General features: G+C 40.5%; 1 protein-coding gene across 11 annotated transcripts in view; it reads left to right on the top strand.

The window, feature by feature from the left end:
- Window positions 1–14,715, top strand: part of LOC148003347 (sulfotransferase 1C2A-like) — a 41,029-nt gene that overhangs the window by 530 nt on the left and 25,784 nt on the right. For 3 of the 11 annotated variants that reach the window (XM_087568422.1, XM_087568429.1, XM_087568425.1), the window contains exons 2-4: window positions 5,413–5,486; window positions 12,121–12,298; window positions 12,647–12,772. In XM_087568422.1, coding sequence (XP_087424548.1) covers window positions 12,148–12,298; window positions 12,647–12,772 — 277 coding nt within the window. In that variant the 5' untranslated portion in view covers window positions 5,413–5,486; window positions 12,121–12,147. Of the gene's footprint in view, window positions 1–3,179; window positions 3,336–5,407; window positions 5,487–9,854; window positions 9,992–12,120; window positions 12,299–12,646; window positions 12,773–14,715 lie in introns of those variants that run through there. The other 8 variants (XM_087568426.1, XM_087568420.1, XM_087568418.1 and 5 more) reach the window with 7 other exon arrangements.

The following is a 14,715-nucleotide window of genomic DNA, read 5'->3' as shown; positions in this document are numbered from 1 at the left end:
TTGAGGGCTTTACCTGTGTCCACAGAAGCCAGAAGAGGGCATGGGTCCTGTGATTGGATTTACCAATTCTTGTAAGCCATTTCAAGTGTGAAATAGTTGCATGCAGTGTATGCAGAGACACCAGGACACAGGACTATCTACTACAGGGTAATTAACTGGCTTGATGATCTTGTACAGGTGTTATACCGGTAACCACATCTGCTCTGAGTTACTTGATTCTTGCACCAGCTGTGTCATTTCCAGAAGTCAGCATTTTATAGCTGTCCTCTATATCTGCTGGCTCATACACTCTTTTTCTATTTTGTGAGCAATTGGATAGTTCTTCTCTGAACTTGTGCTAAAATTCTGCAGTGAGTCCACCTGATCTTTGGCACTGGTTATTTGGGACATGTTTTATTTTCATTATTTCTCCAGTCTCATTACTAAGTTATGGATCTCTTTAGCTCATTTGTTTTTTATTGGTTTAATTTTGATATGTCAAGTGTTTCTAAAAATTCATCTGTTTCTTTCAGGTATTTTAGATTAGTGGAAAAGAGACTTAAAATATGTTCTTATACTTTTCTTAATTTCATTTATATGTTATAATATTTCCTTTTTCATTTCTCATTTTATTATTTGGGTCTGTAAAAACACACATGGACTTAGGCTTTCATTCAGGGCTTTCTACATGTGAGTTCTTTTTACTTTGCTTAGATTAACATAGAGTTTGCCAAAATATTTTCAGATGAAACTTTTAATTTAATGGATTCTTTGTAAACTTTTTTTTACTTCCATTTCATTAACTTTTGACCTCTTTTCATCTACTGGTTTGGGGTTTGGTTTGTTCAAGGCTTTTGGATGTATCATTAAGTTATTGATTTTTTGATCTCTCAATTAGATTTTCATTAAGCATTCAAAGCTGTAATATTTCATTGTGTTCAGATAGAATGCAGGAAGTTATTTCAATTTTCCTGTGTTTGTTGAAAGTCGCTTTTTGTTCTAATATACGGTGAATATTAGAGAGATTTCTTTGTCTCGTTGAGGAGAAAGTATAATTTTAATGTTCAGGTAGATGTGCTATAAGATATATTTTGTCCTTTTGTGTTGCGATTTCATTCAGTTCCAGTGTTTCTCTGTTTAGTTTGTGTCTGGACAACCTCTCAGTTTTTGACAATGGGATACTAAAGTCATCAAATGTCATTGTGGTGGTTAATCTGTGGATTTAGATCTAATAGACAGTATTTGTTTTATGAATTTGTGTTTAGTGCATTTATGGTTATAAATATTTACAGATTTTCTTTTCTAGAGGCTCCTTTATTCGAACAATGGGCTGTCAGGAGTGACTCAATATTTGAGGACTTTTACCATCTTTTCCCCTGGCTTCTAGCTGCCTGTTTCAACTGTGGCAAGCTGTATACCATTTCTGTTTTCTCATTTATTGGCGTCTGGTTGGTGGCCCACAGTTTGTTGTGTGTTAGAGGAAGCAAATAGAGCTGTTGGAGGGGTGTGTGTCACTTTAGTTCATCACTGTGACCATGAAGGAATCAGTTGTAATCAATGCTCACTAAATACATATGCCAGGTTATTAGAACCTATTGATTTATCTCTTTTGCATTCACCCTCAATACATAGCTGTTCAATTAGCAATATCACTCTTATATGGGATAAAGAGTCTAGAGTGACACTTTGAGTGTGAAAATAGTAGCATGCAACGTAGGATATCTCCACACAGATACTAGGACACAGGGTCTTCTGCTACAGGGCAATTGTGACTTGCGAGTCAACAAACAAAACCTCTTTAGAAAGGAGGTGGTAGAAGACATATCAGCCATGGAGGAATTACAGTATCAAAAGATGAGTTAAGCTTTAATTTCATGGCTAAAGCAAGTTTGGAAGTTGCCAGAAGAGATCTAGTAAGCTCAGTTTGATCTGAGGTTGCCAAGAACAACATCAAGGAATTTAATTTGCCTTCTTCATGCAAATATATATATATATATATATATATATATATATATATATATATATATATCATGGGATGATGTGAGTATAAATAAATATATACATAGTTTCTTCGTCTAAACTTTTGTTCTGTCATTCTTCATATGTGTGCATCAATGAATATGTTCTGGAAAGAAAGGGAAAAAGCCAGCATTTGTAACTACTTAGTCTGTGCTGGGTCTGTCTTTCTCTCTCTCTTTATTTCTTTTTAAATTTTAATTTTCTTGGATATTTTATATATTTACATTCCAAATGTTATCCCCTTTCCCTCTCTCCCATACCTCCTCCCCCTGCTTCTATGAGCATGCTCCCTCTCTTACCCACCCACTCTAACCTCAGAGCCCTGGTTCCATGTTTTTAATCTAACAGTACTGATTGGAGGTAGTTAGCATGACTCACATTTTATAGATATGGAAAAGAAATCTCTAAGAAGGTTCCACTGGATACCTGAGACCATGCAGCCAGTATTTTAGTTTCTCCATTACTGAACCCAAGTCTGTTTACTTGCCAACAGAACAGGACCCAAGTAACTAAGACTAGCTCTTGTGGTAGAAGAAAAACAAAGATTCTTTAGACTCGTGTTCTGAAATATCTTTTTAAACTCACTCATGCTTTAAGCTTCTTTTTAATCACAGTCAAGGGGAGATTGGGAATTAGTTTACTTAGTGAATCCTGGTGGTTAATAATTTTTTAGTTTGGCACACCTTAGCATCACGAGTCTTAAAAGGTAAATGAGGTCATGGATGTAAGCCTCATGTGCCAGGTTTGAGTAACTTTATAAGGGCTGCACTCATCTAGGCACAGGGTGCCTTGAGCAAAAGGCTGAATGTGTCAGCTTTTGAGTTATTTTTCTTTTTGAACATAAGCATGGCAATACTCTTGTTTTTCCCACTTTAAACTCTATCAGACTGGAGAGGAAGAAGACCACGTAGCATGGGGACTCTGCAACAAAGCCAGGGCCTGCACATAGTGGGGAACAAGGTGGTCTTAGAGAGGGAGGAGCAGTGTGTTTGCCTCTGTGCATTTCTCTAAACAGCCTTGAGTCTGAAAGTACTTAAGGTAGTGAAGATTTATAGAACAGTGATCCCTAAACAGTGAGACTTACTTCCTCATTGGCCAGATGCCAAAGTTTGTTTCTTATAGTCGTGACTCTGTTGATTAAAGCTCTAGCTGATCTCGTTGATTGCAGAGCATTTGAGATTGATTGCTAAAGGTTGGGTACATTTGGCATAGTAGAATTTGAGCCTCTGTGCTTGCCATATACCAGAAATACTTTCCTCCTTCCTCTAAATGTACCTTTGTACTTACCGAACACTGGGCAGTCCAGCTTTTAGACTGGTGAAAACTAGAGTTTGAAGGTAAGAACACAGCTTATCTGAAACATTTGGCATAACTTGTTGGTGTATGTTCTTAGTTCTCAGACATACAGGTGCTAATGTGTAAGTGGTGTAACTCAAGTCAGAAAGATCTTAAGTCTTAAGAAACCTAAGAAAAATAATAATAAAAAAAATCTGAAGCTAACATTGGCTGTGTTCAACTTAGAAATTCATGCAGACACCTTTCCACAATACCATCTCTATGTGCATACTGTACTTTTCCCTCACAAAGACTCCCCTCCTGTCAGCCATCTACACTGCTCTGGCTATGACTATTTCTTCACCACACTGGACCCTCTTTCATCTAAGTCTGTGGACACCATTCAAGCTAGGCCTATAAAAGGAACTGGACCAGGTCTCCTGCTTAGGGAAGTTACTTATATAAGCAAGTAACCATAGCACTGTGGCATAAGATCTGGGAAGTTCTCATGTAAATTTAGATCCTCTTGCAGCTGAGGGTGGAGGACAGTTATGATTTCAAATCGTGTCTGGAGGACAGTGTGAGGACCTGTCTCAGAAAACAAGATGAAAGGTTAACTGTATGGAAAAGACTAGAGATTGTTTCACAAAGGAGGCCACAGGGACCTGGCCTCAGAGGACGAAAAGGAGCCTGCCTGGGAAAGTCTGTGTGTCTATCTGCCTTACTCTAAAAATAGCAGTGACCATAGCTGAGACCACCTATAAGTAGAAGCCCAAGGAAGCACTCTTTTTCTCTTCTAGCCTGCATGCTGTGGGCTGTCAGATGGCAGGTGTATTTCTACCTGTGTGCTCCTTGACCTTCTATGAGGTTATCAGAAGTAGAAAGTGTCATTCTCAGTATTTGATGTACCCAGTCTGCGAGGCACTGGTGCTCAGTAGCACAGGAAGCTGCTTTCAGTTCTTCCCCTGTGATCTCTGCTTCTGCTCAGCAGCAGAAGTGAGGTTTGTGCACACATCAAATTCCAATTCTGGGAACACATTCAAACTTGAGAATCTGATTTCAGCTGGGTGTCTGTGGCTTTTGTATCACTGTAAGATAAGGCATTCAGAAACCTCTATTCCTCCCCAACATTGTCAAGCTGGGCATGGTGCACACTGGGCAAACCTTTACTACAGAACTACACATCAGCCCCCACCTGACTCACTGTACATACTTCCATGGCCTCACTCAGCCCCTCAAATCTACCTTTATACCACACAGACTCTATTAATGAGCTGGTCTCTGTCAACTGAAGATTTTCAGTCCTTACCTCCAGGTCATAATTTTAAACTTATTTAAATTCATTTACTTGTTTGGTCAAGTAACAAAGAAACACTAAGAGAAATGCATAATTTTCTTTATTTTCCAATGTTCAATGAAACAGCAGGTCTCTGAGCTTTAACTGATCATGCTATTCTGCTCAGTTTTAAAAAAAATTCCTACAAAAAAGTTCCAGATCAAGGTGTCTGTCAGTATGGTTTCTCAAGGCCTTTTCCTCTGCTTGCAGGGGGCCGTCTTTTACTATGTCCACACATGTTGTTCCCTGTGTACATCCCTTGGTATTTCTCTGTATGTCTAAATCTCTTCTAAGAAGAACCCTAATATGATAGAATTGGAGCCTCATCTCAACTTAATGACATCTTCAGGGCCCTGTCTCAAACTATCACATTTTAAAGTAAGAAGATTAGAGCTCAACATGTGAATGTGGAGGCACACAGTTCAGTCCATCATATTCACCAATGATATTGCATTATTAGTTTATGCAAATAGTTTGCTGTTGCTCACAAATTGAGCAATTTAAAATGATGCAACAAGACGTGGTAGTATGTATCTGTAATCGCAGCATTTTGGAGGCAGAGGCAGAGGCAGAGGCAGAGGCAGTGGCAGAGGCAGAGGCAGAGGCAGAGGCAGAGGCAGAGGCAGAGGCAGAGGCAGAGGCAGAGGCAGAGGCAGAGGCAGAGGCAGAGGCAGAGGCAGAGGCAGAGGCAGAGGCAGAGGCAGAGGCAGAAGCATACTTGCAATTTTGTTTAGGAAAACAAAGGATGAATTAATTAACTCAAACTTTTTCCTTTATTCTTATTTTGTTTTGTGCCAGCCTAGGTCTGCTTCTGCCCTTGAGGTATCCAGGTACCATTGTGCACTGAGCAGGACTGAAAAGAACAAAGTTTATTCTGGTAGGTGGATTTCACAGGGTGTCAGTTGGAGTGAATGCAAAGGGATAAATAGCCTTCTTTAGTGATGGTTTTCAGTGAAATAGCTCTCTCTTATTGGGCTTATTAAGGGCTATATATACCTCGGAGAGTAGGTAGGAGTTTTCATACTGAGGGTATATTACTGGCTGGTGTTCATATGTTTGGAATGTTCATTTACCTGTGGAGGACTATTTGATTCCTGAACATATCCTTACAGGGAAAGAGGAAGGATAATCTGTAATTTTGCCATGACTACCTCAAGGGTGGCAAAAATGGGGATCATAGGGTTTATGTGCACAGGGAATGCACACCCAGAGCAAGGAGGAAAACAGTCCTACTCCTGCTGGTATCAGGATGAGATTTTCAAGGCTTCGACACATCAACCTTACTCTTGCTCTGGATGGCTCCCTTGGTTGCATGGCATTCCAGACTCACAGGTTTAGAGCTTTGAAACAGTATTACTGTAACCCAGACTGGCCTCAAAGTCACACTCTTTCTGCTAGCTTCCCTCATATTGCTTGCCATCATACCCTACTGATTGTTTTAACTGTTTTTGGTCAGAAGTTTGAGCAGATTACAGCAGCTAGGTGAAATGAAGGTCTGCACACCAAGAGGCTTGGGGAAAACATCCCTCCTCAGTTCATCTGCTGAACATCAGCCTTCTGTTCTGTTGTGCAGATGAAGGACTGAGGCTGCTGCCTCCAATTTACTCTCAGCTTCTAAAGGCCTTGAAATCCATTCCCTTTTGTCTATGAGCTGGTAGAGGGAACTGCATCATCAATATACTTTGAGGACTCCCATATCCACCACCAAAGTTCTACTGGAGTTCAAAATGAGAATGTGTTTGGGAACTGTTATACTGAATACCAAAATTTATATTTGAAAAGGACACTGTAGACTTGCAGACTTGCACTCACATGTTGCTAATAGGGGAATGTGCTAGTGGAGATTTGTCTCTACAACCTCGTAGTTCTGGAAGCCATGTTAGGCTTCCTATCTTAATAGATATTTGGTCATTCAAAGATTTCTGGCAGGGTTGAAGACTGATTACAGTCTCATAGCCTATCAGGCTGTTTAACTCTGAAAATACATATTTTATTGGATAGTTATCAGATAGTATACAAGCTAGCCAAGATATAATATACATTTTAAGCCTTTCTTAAGCTGGAATGTGTAACTAAATGTTCTGTTTAACTAAAAATGTGATGGACTGTGTGTTGAGTATATCATATGCTTTATAAATTTTAGAATGGTAATAATTGTACTCAATTTATATATAAGTGAAAAGGCTTTTTAACTGGACAAAAAGGGGGAAATGTTCTGGTTTGCCCTGGAGTTATCTGTATTTTGATGCTAACTCCACTGCCCCAAGGACAGCTGCCTAGTCAAGTACTCAGGAATCAGGTGACTTCACTAGAAACTTCTCCCCATTGAATTTGTAAAATACAGGTGAGGGGTAGGTACAGGATAGAAGGAGGCCTGTCATTGGAGGAGAAGGAAGGATGGGTGGGAGAGAAGTTTGAAGGAAGAGGAGGAGACTGGAACAGAAAGGAGAAGAGAGCGAGAGAGAGAGACTCGCTGGCAGGACAATGGACACTGATGTAAAGATCTCGCTCTGTGTATTTACAGGTTGTTACTAATGTTCCTAAGGGATGGATGGTACTGGGATTTGTATGTTTAGGTGGGCAATTATATCTTAACAATTGGCTTGAAAGAGCGTACCCCTGAACGGGGAGCCTCGTCTCTCGCTCCAATCATGGGGTGGGGTGCCACCAGGAATCACGAGTAGCCGGTCTTGATGTAACAGCAAGAGGTAGCTTTTATTAACGAGATCCCTATTAGCGGGATCCTGGGTCGATACGTATCTCACACAGGAGACAGAGGAATCGACCCCGAGCTTCCAAACTCGGGGGTTTATATAGGGGAGGTTAGGGACATTTGCGTGGTTACACATGATTGGTCATTTCAAATGGTGCACACTTACTTTCGGCTCGAAATTACAACAGCAAGGAGTACATGCTATCTAGCAGCTCAGCAGCTCGGGTAGGGTGGCTCATCTCACTCAGGGAGATGACTCACTTCTGGGGAGTGAAGGAAGGGGAGGGGGTGGCTACGGATGATCAGTGTCCTTGGAACTGGTAGCTGGTTTGGCAAGTCCTATCTCTGGCTCTCCCTCAGGCACGTCCGGCACTGCACATCCTGACTCTGACAATGAGTAACCTTTTTAAAACTCTATTTCTACAGGCTCAAAGAAAAAAAAAAGGACAAAAATACATTAAGTAATAACAATTTCTGTATTAGTTTTCTTTGTGAATATGGACTTATTGCATGAACATCTTAAATTTCACGCACACTTGTAACTTAGAAGCAATTTTTAAAGAAGTTTTATGAGATTAGTAGACAGATACTAGCTGAGGTCTTTATCAAACCATTGATTTAGAATCTTGTAAGCCTTCTTATATTTAGAGGAATGATTATTACTTATGCTAAACCTGTGATGTGAATTAAAAGGGAAGGACCTAACATGGAAGGTATGTTAGAAATGTCAGTGCTCCAAACTAAGTGAGTGAGCTTACACTTGCCACTTCAGAACCAAGGAGACTGGAGCAGGAGGATTGTACATTCAAGGCTACAGAGGGAGCTATGGGCAATCCTGGGATATGCAGAGACCCTATCTACTCTTACCTTAAAAGAAAAGAAAGGAAGGGGAGATGGCAATACTCTATCTTCCTCTGCTGAAGCTGACTATATCACATCTCAGAGTTTTATGGGAAGTACACCCTCTCTGCTATACTACAACTATAGCTGCTGCTTATATTGGAAATGTTTTCAAGTAAAACCGGGTCTTCATTTTCTAAAAGCACTGCATCCATTCCAGAGAACTCAACTTTCTCTGGGAACCTGTCATCCTGATATTTGGTCTGGCCAGCCTGGACAGTTTTTGTTTCTCTCATTCACTGTAGTTTTCTTTACACAATTACTAGCAATTATTCACGGTTACACTTTCCATAAATATTCTTTCCCTCTAATGTTCTAGGCTTCAAATTATATAAGAACTAAAAACGAGTTGCTTATATTAAATATAATAGTGGTACTCACTACTGTAGCAGTCACTGAACATTACCTTGCTATGCCTCTGAGCAGCAGTGGTAGATGTGCTTTGAAACTACAATAGCCACTTACTCTTGAGTATTAGAAGATCATTCATCCCTCCTATTCATATATTTGTAAGTTTCTAGGTATAGCAACCAACCACAAACAGTGGAACAATGTGTCTCTCTCTGAAAAAAAGACATAAAGTAGACTGTAAGTACATGAGAAGATATTCATTATTAGTCATGAAGGAAAAGCAAAACAAATCTATTGGGATGGAGATTTAAGGGAGATACATGTCAGTGATTAGAGAGTACTATATACTACTGGTAGACTTCTTAAATGATACAGCCACTGTAGGAAAGTTCTATGACAATTTCTCAAAAATGAGAACATACTATTTTGCATATCTGCATTGAGTTATGAACCCAAAAATATGAATGTAGAAGCTTAGGTATTGTGCATTGTTTATAGTACAATAGTTGAAAGGAGGCACTCCAAGTTCCCGTGGACAAGGAAATGGATAAACAAACCACACTACAAGCAGGCATGCAATAAAAGTTAGCATTAATTGGGAAGAAAATCTGATGGCATGCCACAATACAGCCGATCCTTAAGAATATTCAACTAAATAAAATAGCTATTCACAAGAAGACAAAATGAACTTACTCTAAAGCATCTAGAGTTTAAGGAGATAAAAAGGAAAATAGTGGTAGCCTGGCACTGAGATTTAGCAGTAGTGGGCTCCTAGCTTCCATCTAGAAAAGTAAAATGTTTTCAGGAGATGGAAGGTGATGGTAGACATAGAACAGCAGGAATATTATTAATGCCACTGAGCCATCCACTTATGATACTTAAGAGTCATTTTCATGTTGTGTATGCTTTATCACAATACTTTAAGAATTCCATTCTGGGCCCCCACCAGCTCACTGCTCCCAAACCCCATGGGAGCGAGAGCTCACCGCCTGGACAGGTGGGCAGTCCTGAGACTGCAGAGCGGAAGAGACCACCAACAGTGCGCACACCTGCCCATATCCCTGGCACAAGAGAAAACTGTATACGGCCTCTGGGTTCCTGGAAATAAGCGCACAGGTGCAGCAGGTCCCCTGCCCCTGAGACACCACCAGAACCTGAAGGGACCGACCAGATAAACAGTTCTCCGCACCCAAATCTCATGGGTGGGAGAGCTAAATCTTCAGAAAGGCAGACACGCGTGGGAAACCTGAGACTACACTTTGCTCACATTACTGATTCCAGAGGAAAAAACAAACGCCATCTGGAACCCTGGTGCATGGAAGCTCCCGGAAAGGGCTGTGCAGATAATCCTGGTTGCTGTCCCCCCGGAGAGCTCATAAGCAACACCCCATGAGCAAACTTGAGCCTCAGGACCACAGGTAAGACAAACCTTCCTGCTCCAAGCGACGTGCCTGGTGGACTCAAGACACAGGGCACAGGAATAGCTGAAGACCTGTAGATAGGAAAAACTACACGTCCGAAATCAGAACACTCTGTTCCCATAACTGGCTGAAAGAAAAAAAGGAAAACAGGTCTATAGCACTCCTGATACACAGGTTTATAGGACAGTCTAGCCACTGTCAGAAATAGCAGAACAAAGTAACACTAGAGATAATCTGATGTCGAGAGGCAAGCACAGGAATCCAAGCAACAGAAACGAAGAATACATGGCATCATCAGAGCCCAATTCTCCCACCAAAACAAACACGAATATGCAAACACACCAGAAAAGCAAGATCTAGTTTCAAAATCATATTTGATCATGATGCTGGAGGACTTCAAGAAAGACGTGAAGAACTCCCTTAGAGGAACACAGGAAAACATAAATAAACAAGTAGAAGCCTAAAGAGAGGAATCACAAAAATCCCTGAAAGAATTCCAGGAAAACACAATCAAACAGTTGAAGGAATTAAAAATGGAAATAGAAGCAAACAAGAAAGAACACATAGAAACATCCCCAGATATAGAAAACCAAAAGAAGAGACAAGGAGCCGTAGATACAAGCTTCACCAACAGAATAAAAGAGATAGAAGAGAGAATCTCAGGAGCAGAAGATTCCATAGAAATCATCGACTCAACTGTCAAAGATAATATAAAGCGGAAAAAGCTACTGGTCCAAAACATACAGGGAATCCAGGACTCAATGAGAAGATAAAATCTAAGGATAATAGGTATAGAAGAGAGTGAAGACTCCCAGCTCAAAGGAACAGTAAGTATCTTCAACAAAATCATAGAAGAAATCTTCCCTAACCTAAAAAAAGAGATACCCATAGGCATAAAAGAAGCCTACAGAACTCCAAATAGATTGGACCAGAAAAGAAACACCTCCCGTCACATAATAGTCAAAACACCAAACGCACAAAATAAAGAAAGAATATTAAAAGCAGTAAGGGGAAAAGGTCAAGTAACATATAAAGGCAGACCTATCAGAATCACACCAGACTTTTCTCCAGAAACTATGAAAGCCAGAAGATCCTGAACAGATGTCATACAGACCCTAAGAGAACACAAATGCCAGCCCAGGTTACTGTATCCTGCAAAACTCTCAATTAACATAGATGGAGAAAGCAAGATATTCCATGACAAAACCAAATTTAAACAATATCTTTATACAAATCCAGCACTATAAAGGGTAATAAATGGTAAAGCCCAACATAAGGAGGCAAGCTACACCCTAGAAGAAGCAAGAAACTAATCATCTTGGCAACAAAACAAAGAGAAGAAAAGCACAACAACATAACATCACATCCAAATATGAATGTAACAGGAAGCAATAATCACTATTCCTTAATATCTCTCAACATCAATGGCCTCAGCTCCCCAATAAAAAGACATAGATTAACAAACTGGATACACAACGAGGACCCTGCATTCTGCTGCCTACAGGAAACACACCTCCGAGAAAAACACAGACACCACCTCAGAGTGAAAGGCTCAAAACAACTTGCCAAGCAAATGGTCAGAAGAAGCAAGCTGGAGTAGCCGGATGTAGATCTCTCCTGAGAGACACAGCCAGAATACAGCAAATACAGAGGCGAATGCCAGCAGCAAACCACTGAACTGAGAACAGAACCCCCGTTGAAGGAATCAGAGAAAGAACTAGAAGAGCCTGAAGGGGCTCGAGACCCCATATGAACAACAATGCCAAGCAACCAGAGCTTCTAGGGACTAAGCCACTACCTAAAGTCTATATATGGACTGACCCTGGACTCTGACCTCATAGGTAGCACTGAATATCCTAGTAAGATCACCAGTGTAAGGGGAAGCCCTGGGTCCTGCTAAGATTGAACCCCAGTGAACTAGATTGTTGGGGGGAGGGCGGCAATGGGGGGAGGATGGGGAGGGGAACACCCATAAAGAAGGGGAGGGGGAGTTTCCTTGCTAAACATAATCCCTTATGTTGGCCCGTAAACCAGGAAAGGGAATAAGACTGGAACTGTAAATAATACTCAAGTTAATAAAAAAAAAGAGAAAGAAAAAAGAATTCCATTCTGATCTTTTCTCACAGGAACTAAACCTTCTTCCCTGAGACATCATGGCCCTGGCCCCAGAATTGAGCAGACAGACAAAACTGAAAGAGGTCGCAGGGATCCCACTGATGGATCCAACTGTCGACAACTGGAGTCAGATTCAGACCTTCAAGGCGAAGCCAGATGACCTCCTCATCTGTACTTACCCTAAATCAGGTAACCTGGTAGAGTAGTAGCCCCAGCCTCATCCTCTGAGCTATCTGAACTCCTCACCTAAGTTAGAACTACCTACAGTTAGAAGCTGGCTCTTTTTGTCCCACAATGGGTGCTACTTCACATGTCTTATCCCTGGGATCTTGAAGCTTAGTCTGTACCATTCATTTTTCTTGGGAAGAGGTGAGATTTGTCTCTACTTTTTTACCTTTCCCAGAGATCTAAAGTATTTCTTCTATAGCTAACAAGATCCTGGTTAGAACAGAAGGTAAAGCCAACATCTGCATCCACACCCCTTCATTAGTATATTTGAAGAATAATCTTCTAACTCAATCTTTATGGTCTTCCCAGGGACAACATGGATTCAAGAAATTGTCAACATGATTGAGCAGAATGGGGATGTAGAGAAGTGCCAGAGAACCATCATTCAACACCGACACCCTTTTATTGAGTGGGCTCAGCCACCCCAGCCTTCAGGTAAGAGACCCTGATTCCATATATGTTCCTCTTCTGTCTAATCTCTGTCCTTGTCCCTTCATCTTCTCTTTTTCTTTCCTATCCTGTCTCTCTCCCTCCCCCTATTTGCCATTTGGAACAGCATCATGCTGTATATTAGTCCGGCTTTGAACTCACTGAGATTCTCCTGCTTCTGCCTCCTGAGTGTTGGGTTAAATGTATATGCCACCCTTTCCAGATCCATTTCTTTTCTGTATTTCTACCAAATGTGAATCAGCAAGGAAGATAGATGCATATGAAGGCAAAATTCTGCCTAATGTTCTCATTATACCTTTGCTCTGGTCATGTGTAACTGCAAAATAGAGGAAGGAACAGAAATCTACTCATCAGCAGCTCACAGCCATCTGCGTTCAGTACTTTACTTTCATAACCAAGTGGTTTCTGGACAGTGTCTTATGATTCAAAACACACACACACACACGCACACACACACATACACACAAACAGAAACACAAACACATGCATGCACACACACATATACACACATACACATATAAACATGTGCACACATACACACACATACACACATGCACACACATATGCATGCATATAAATACACACACATACACATGTACATACATACATATGCACACACACACACACACACACACACACACACACGAGGAGGCAATTACTTTGTTCAATTGAAAAGCTATTTTTCACGTAACTTTAACTGAACATTTTTCTTTTCATAAATAGTTCCTAGTCTTGAGATTTCCTTGCTAAACATAATCCCTTATTGTTGTGAAATCAACTTTATCAAATTCTTAGTTCAAGAGCAGTGTGTGGCCAGACTCTTCACCAAAATATAATATAATAACCTCCAGCCCATCTCTCCATAGAGCAGTTCTGCGACCTCATGAGTGGGCCTCCACACTCTACCCTTTTTTTGGCACTGTGCTCTTCCAAAATTTCCCCAGAATTGTCTGTGAAGCTTTGCTTACAGCATTTTTGGGCTTTTAAGCTCAAATTTCAGGACACATTATAAATCTGTCATGAAGCTCATCACATTGAGTCTATAGTTAGGAGCACAGACAGATGATAATGTTTTGCTCACCTTTTTCTATTTAGTTTAATTTCCCATTGGGCTGCCAATCTGTGGGTGAACCTTTCTGGAAAACGTATTATGGATATACACACCCAGAGATACAGTTCATAGTCCAGTCAAGTTGACAATGGAAAGTAAGCATTATACCTTGTCACCTTCCAGACCTCATATCATAGAAGTAAGGTGGAACGCAAGTTTACAGCATGCCCTCCCGCTGTATGTTTATAGTTAAATGCCACTTATTATCAGTCACAATTCTAGTTTTTTAAAAGTATCTCTGCTCCTTGTTTGACAGGTTTTCAGATTATTCATATAAGAGAATCTTTACCATTTTCTGTGGATCACAGTCCAGATTCAAATGTGCCACCTAACAGAATGATTTCATGCAATCTTTGAAGCAATGCAGGACTAATTCTCTAACTTCTCCACTGCCATTATTTGAATAGCCTGATTGCTAGATTAAAGGAAAGACCTTAGGGACAGTCTGCAATATCTTTATTTCATCTTACCCCATTTTAACTCAATGATTCACAGAGAAAGTCCCTACAAGGTTTGTAAATAGAAGTGCAGAAATTACAAATCATGTATCAGAAAGGATGTAATAGAAGAAACATCACTGCACATAACCAGAGAGAAGTTTTTGATATGGCTGGAAGGGAGGTGAAAAGAGTCTGCTCACTGTTTCTTATCAGCTCTGGCTCAATAGGACAAATTTGGTTATTCTTGGCTTCAAGGTCATTATCCTCAAAATGATAAAGTGAATTCCTTGAGGTTCCAATAAGAGACTTCAGATTTGGGTGTTGAGAGGGACACTAAGAGGAGTTTCCTTAGAGATGTAAGTCTTGTTAGGAGAATT

The sequence above is a fragment of the Rattus norvegicus genome, chromosome 9 (genome assembly GCF_021556685.1).
Source record: "Rattus norvegicus strain SHRSP/BbbUtx chromosome 9, alternate assembly SHRSP_T2T, whole genome shotgun sequence".
In the NCBI taxonomy this organism is placed as follows: domain Eukaryota; kingdom Metazoa; phylum Chordata; class Mammalia; order Rodentia; family Muridae; genus Rattus; species Rattus norvegicus.
The sequence above is the reverse complement of the archived record's forward strand: the minus strand, read 5'-3'. Positions and strand labels throughout refer to the sequence as shown.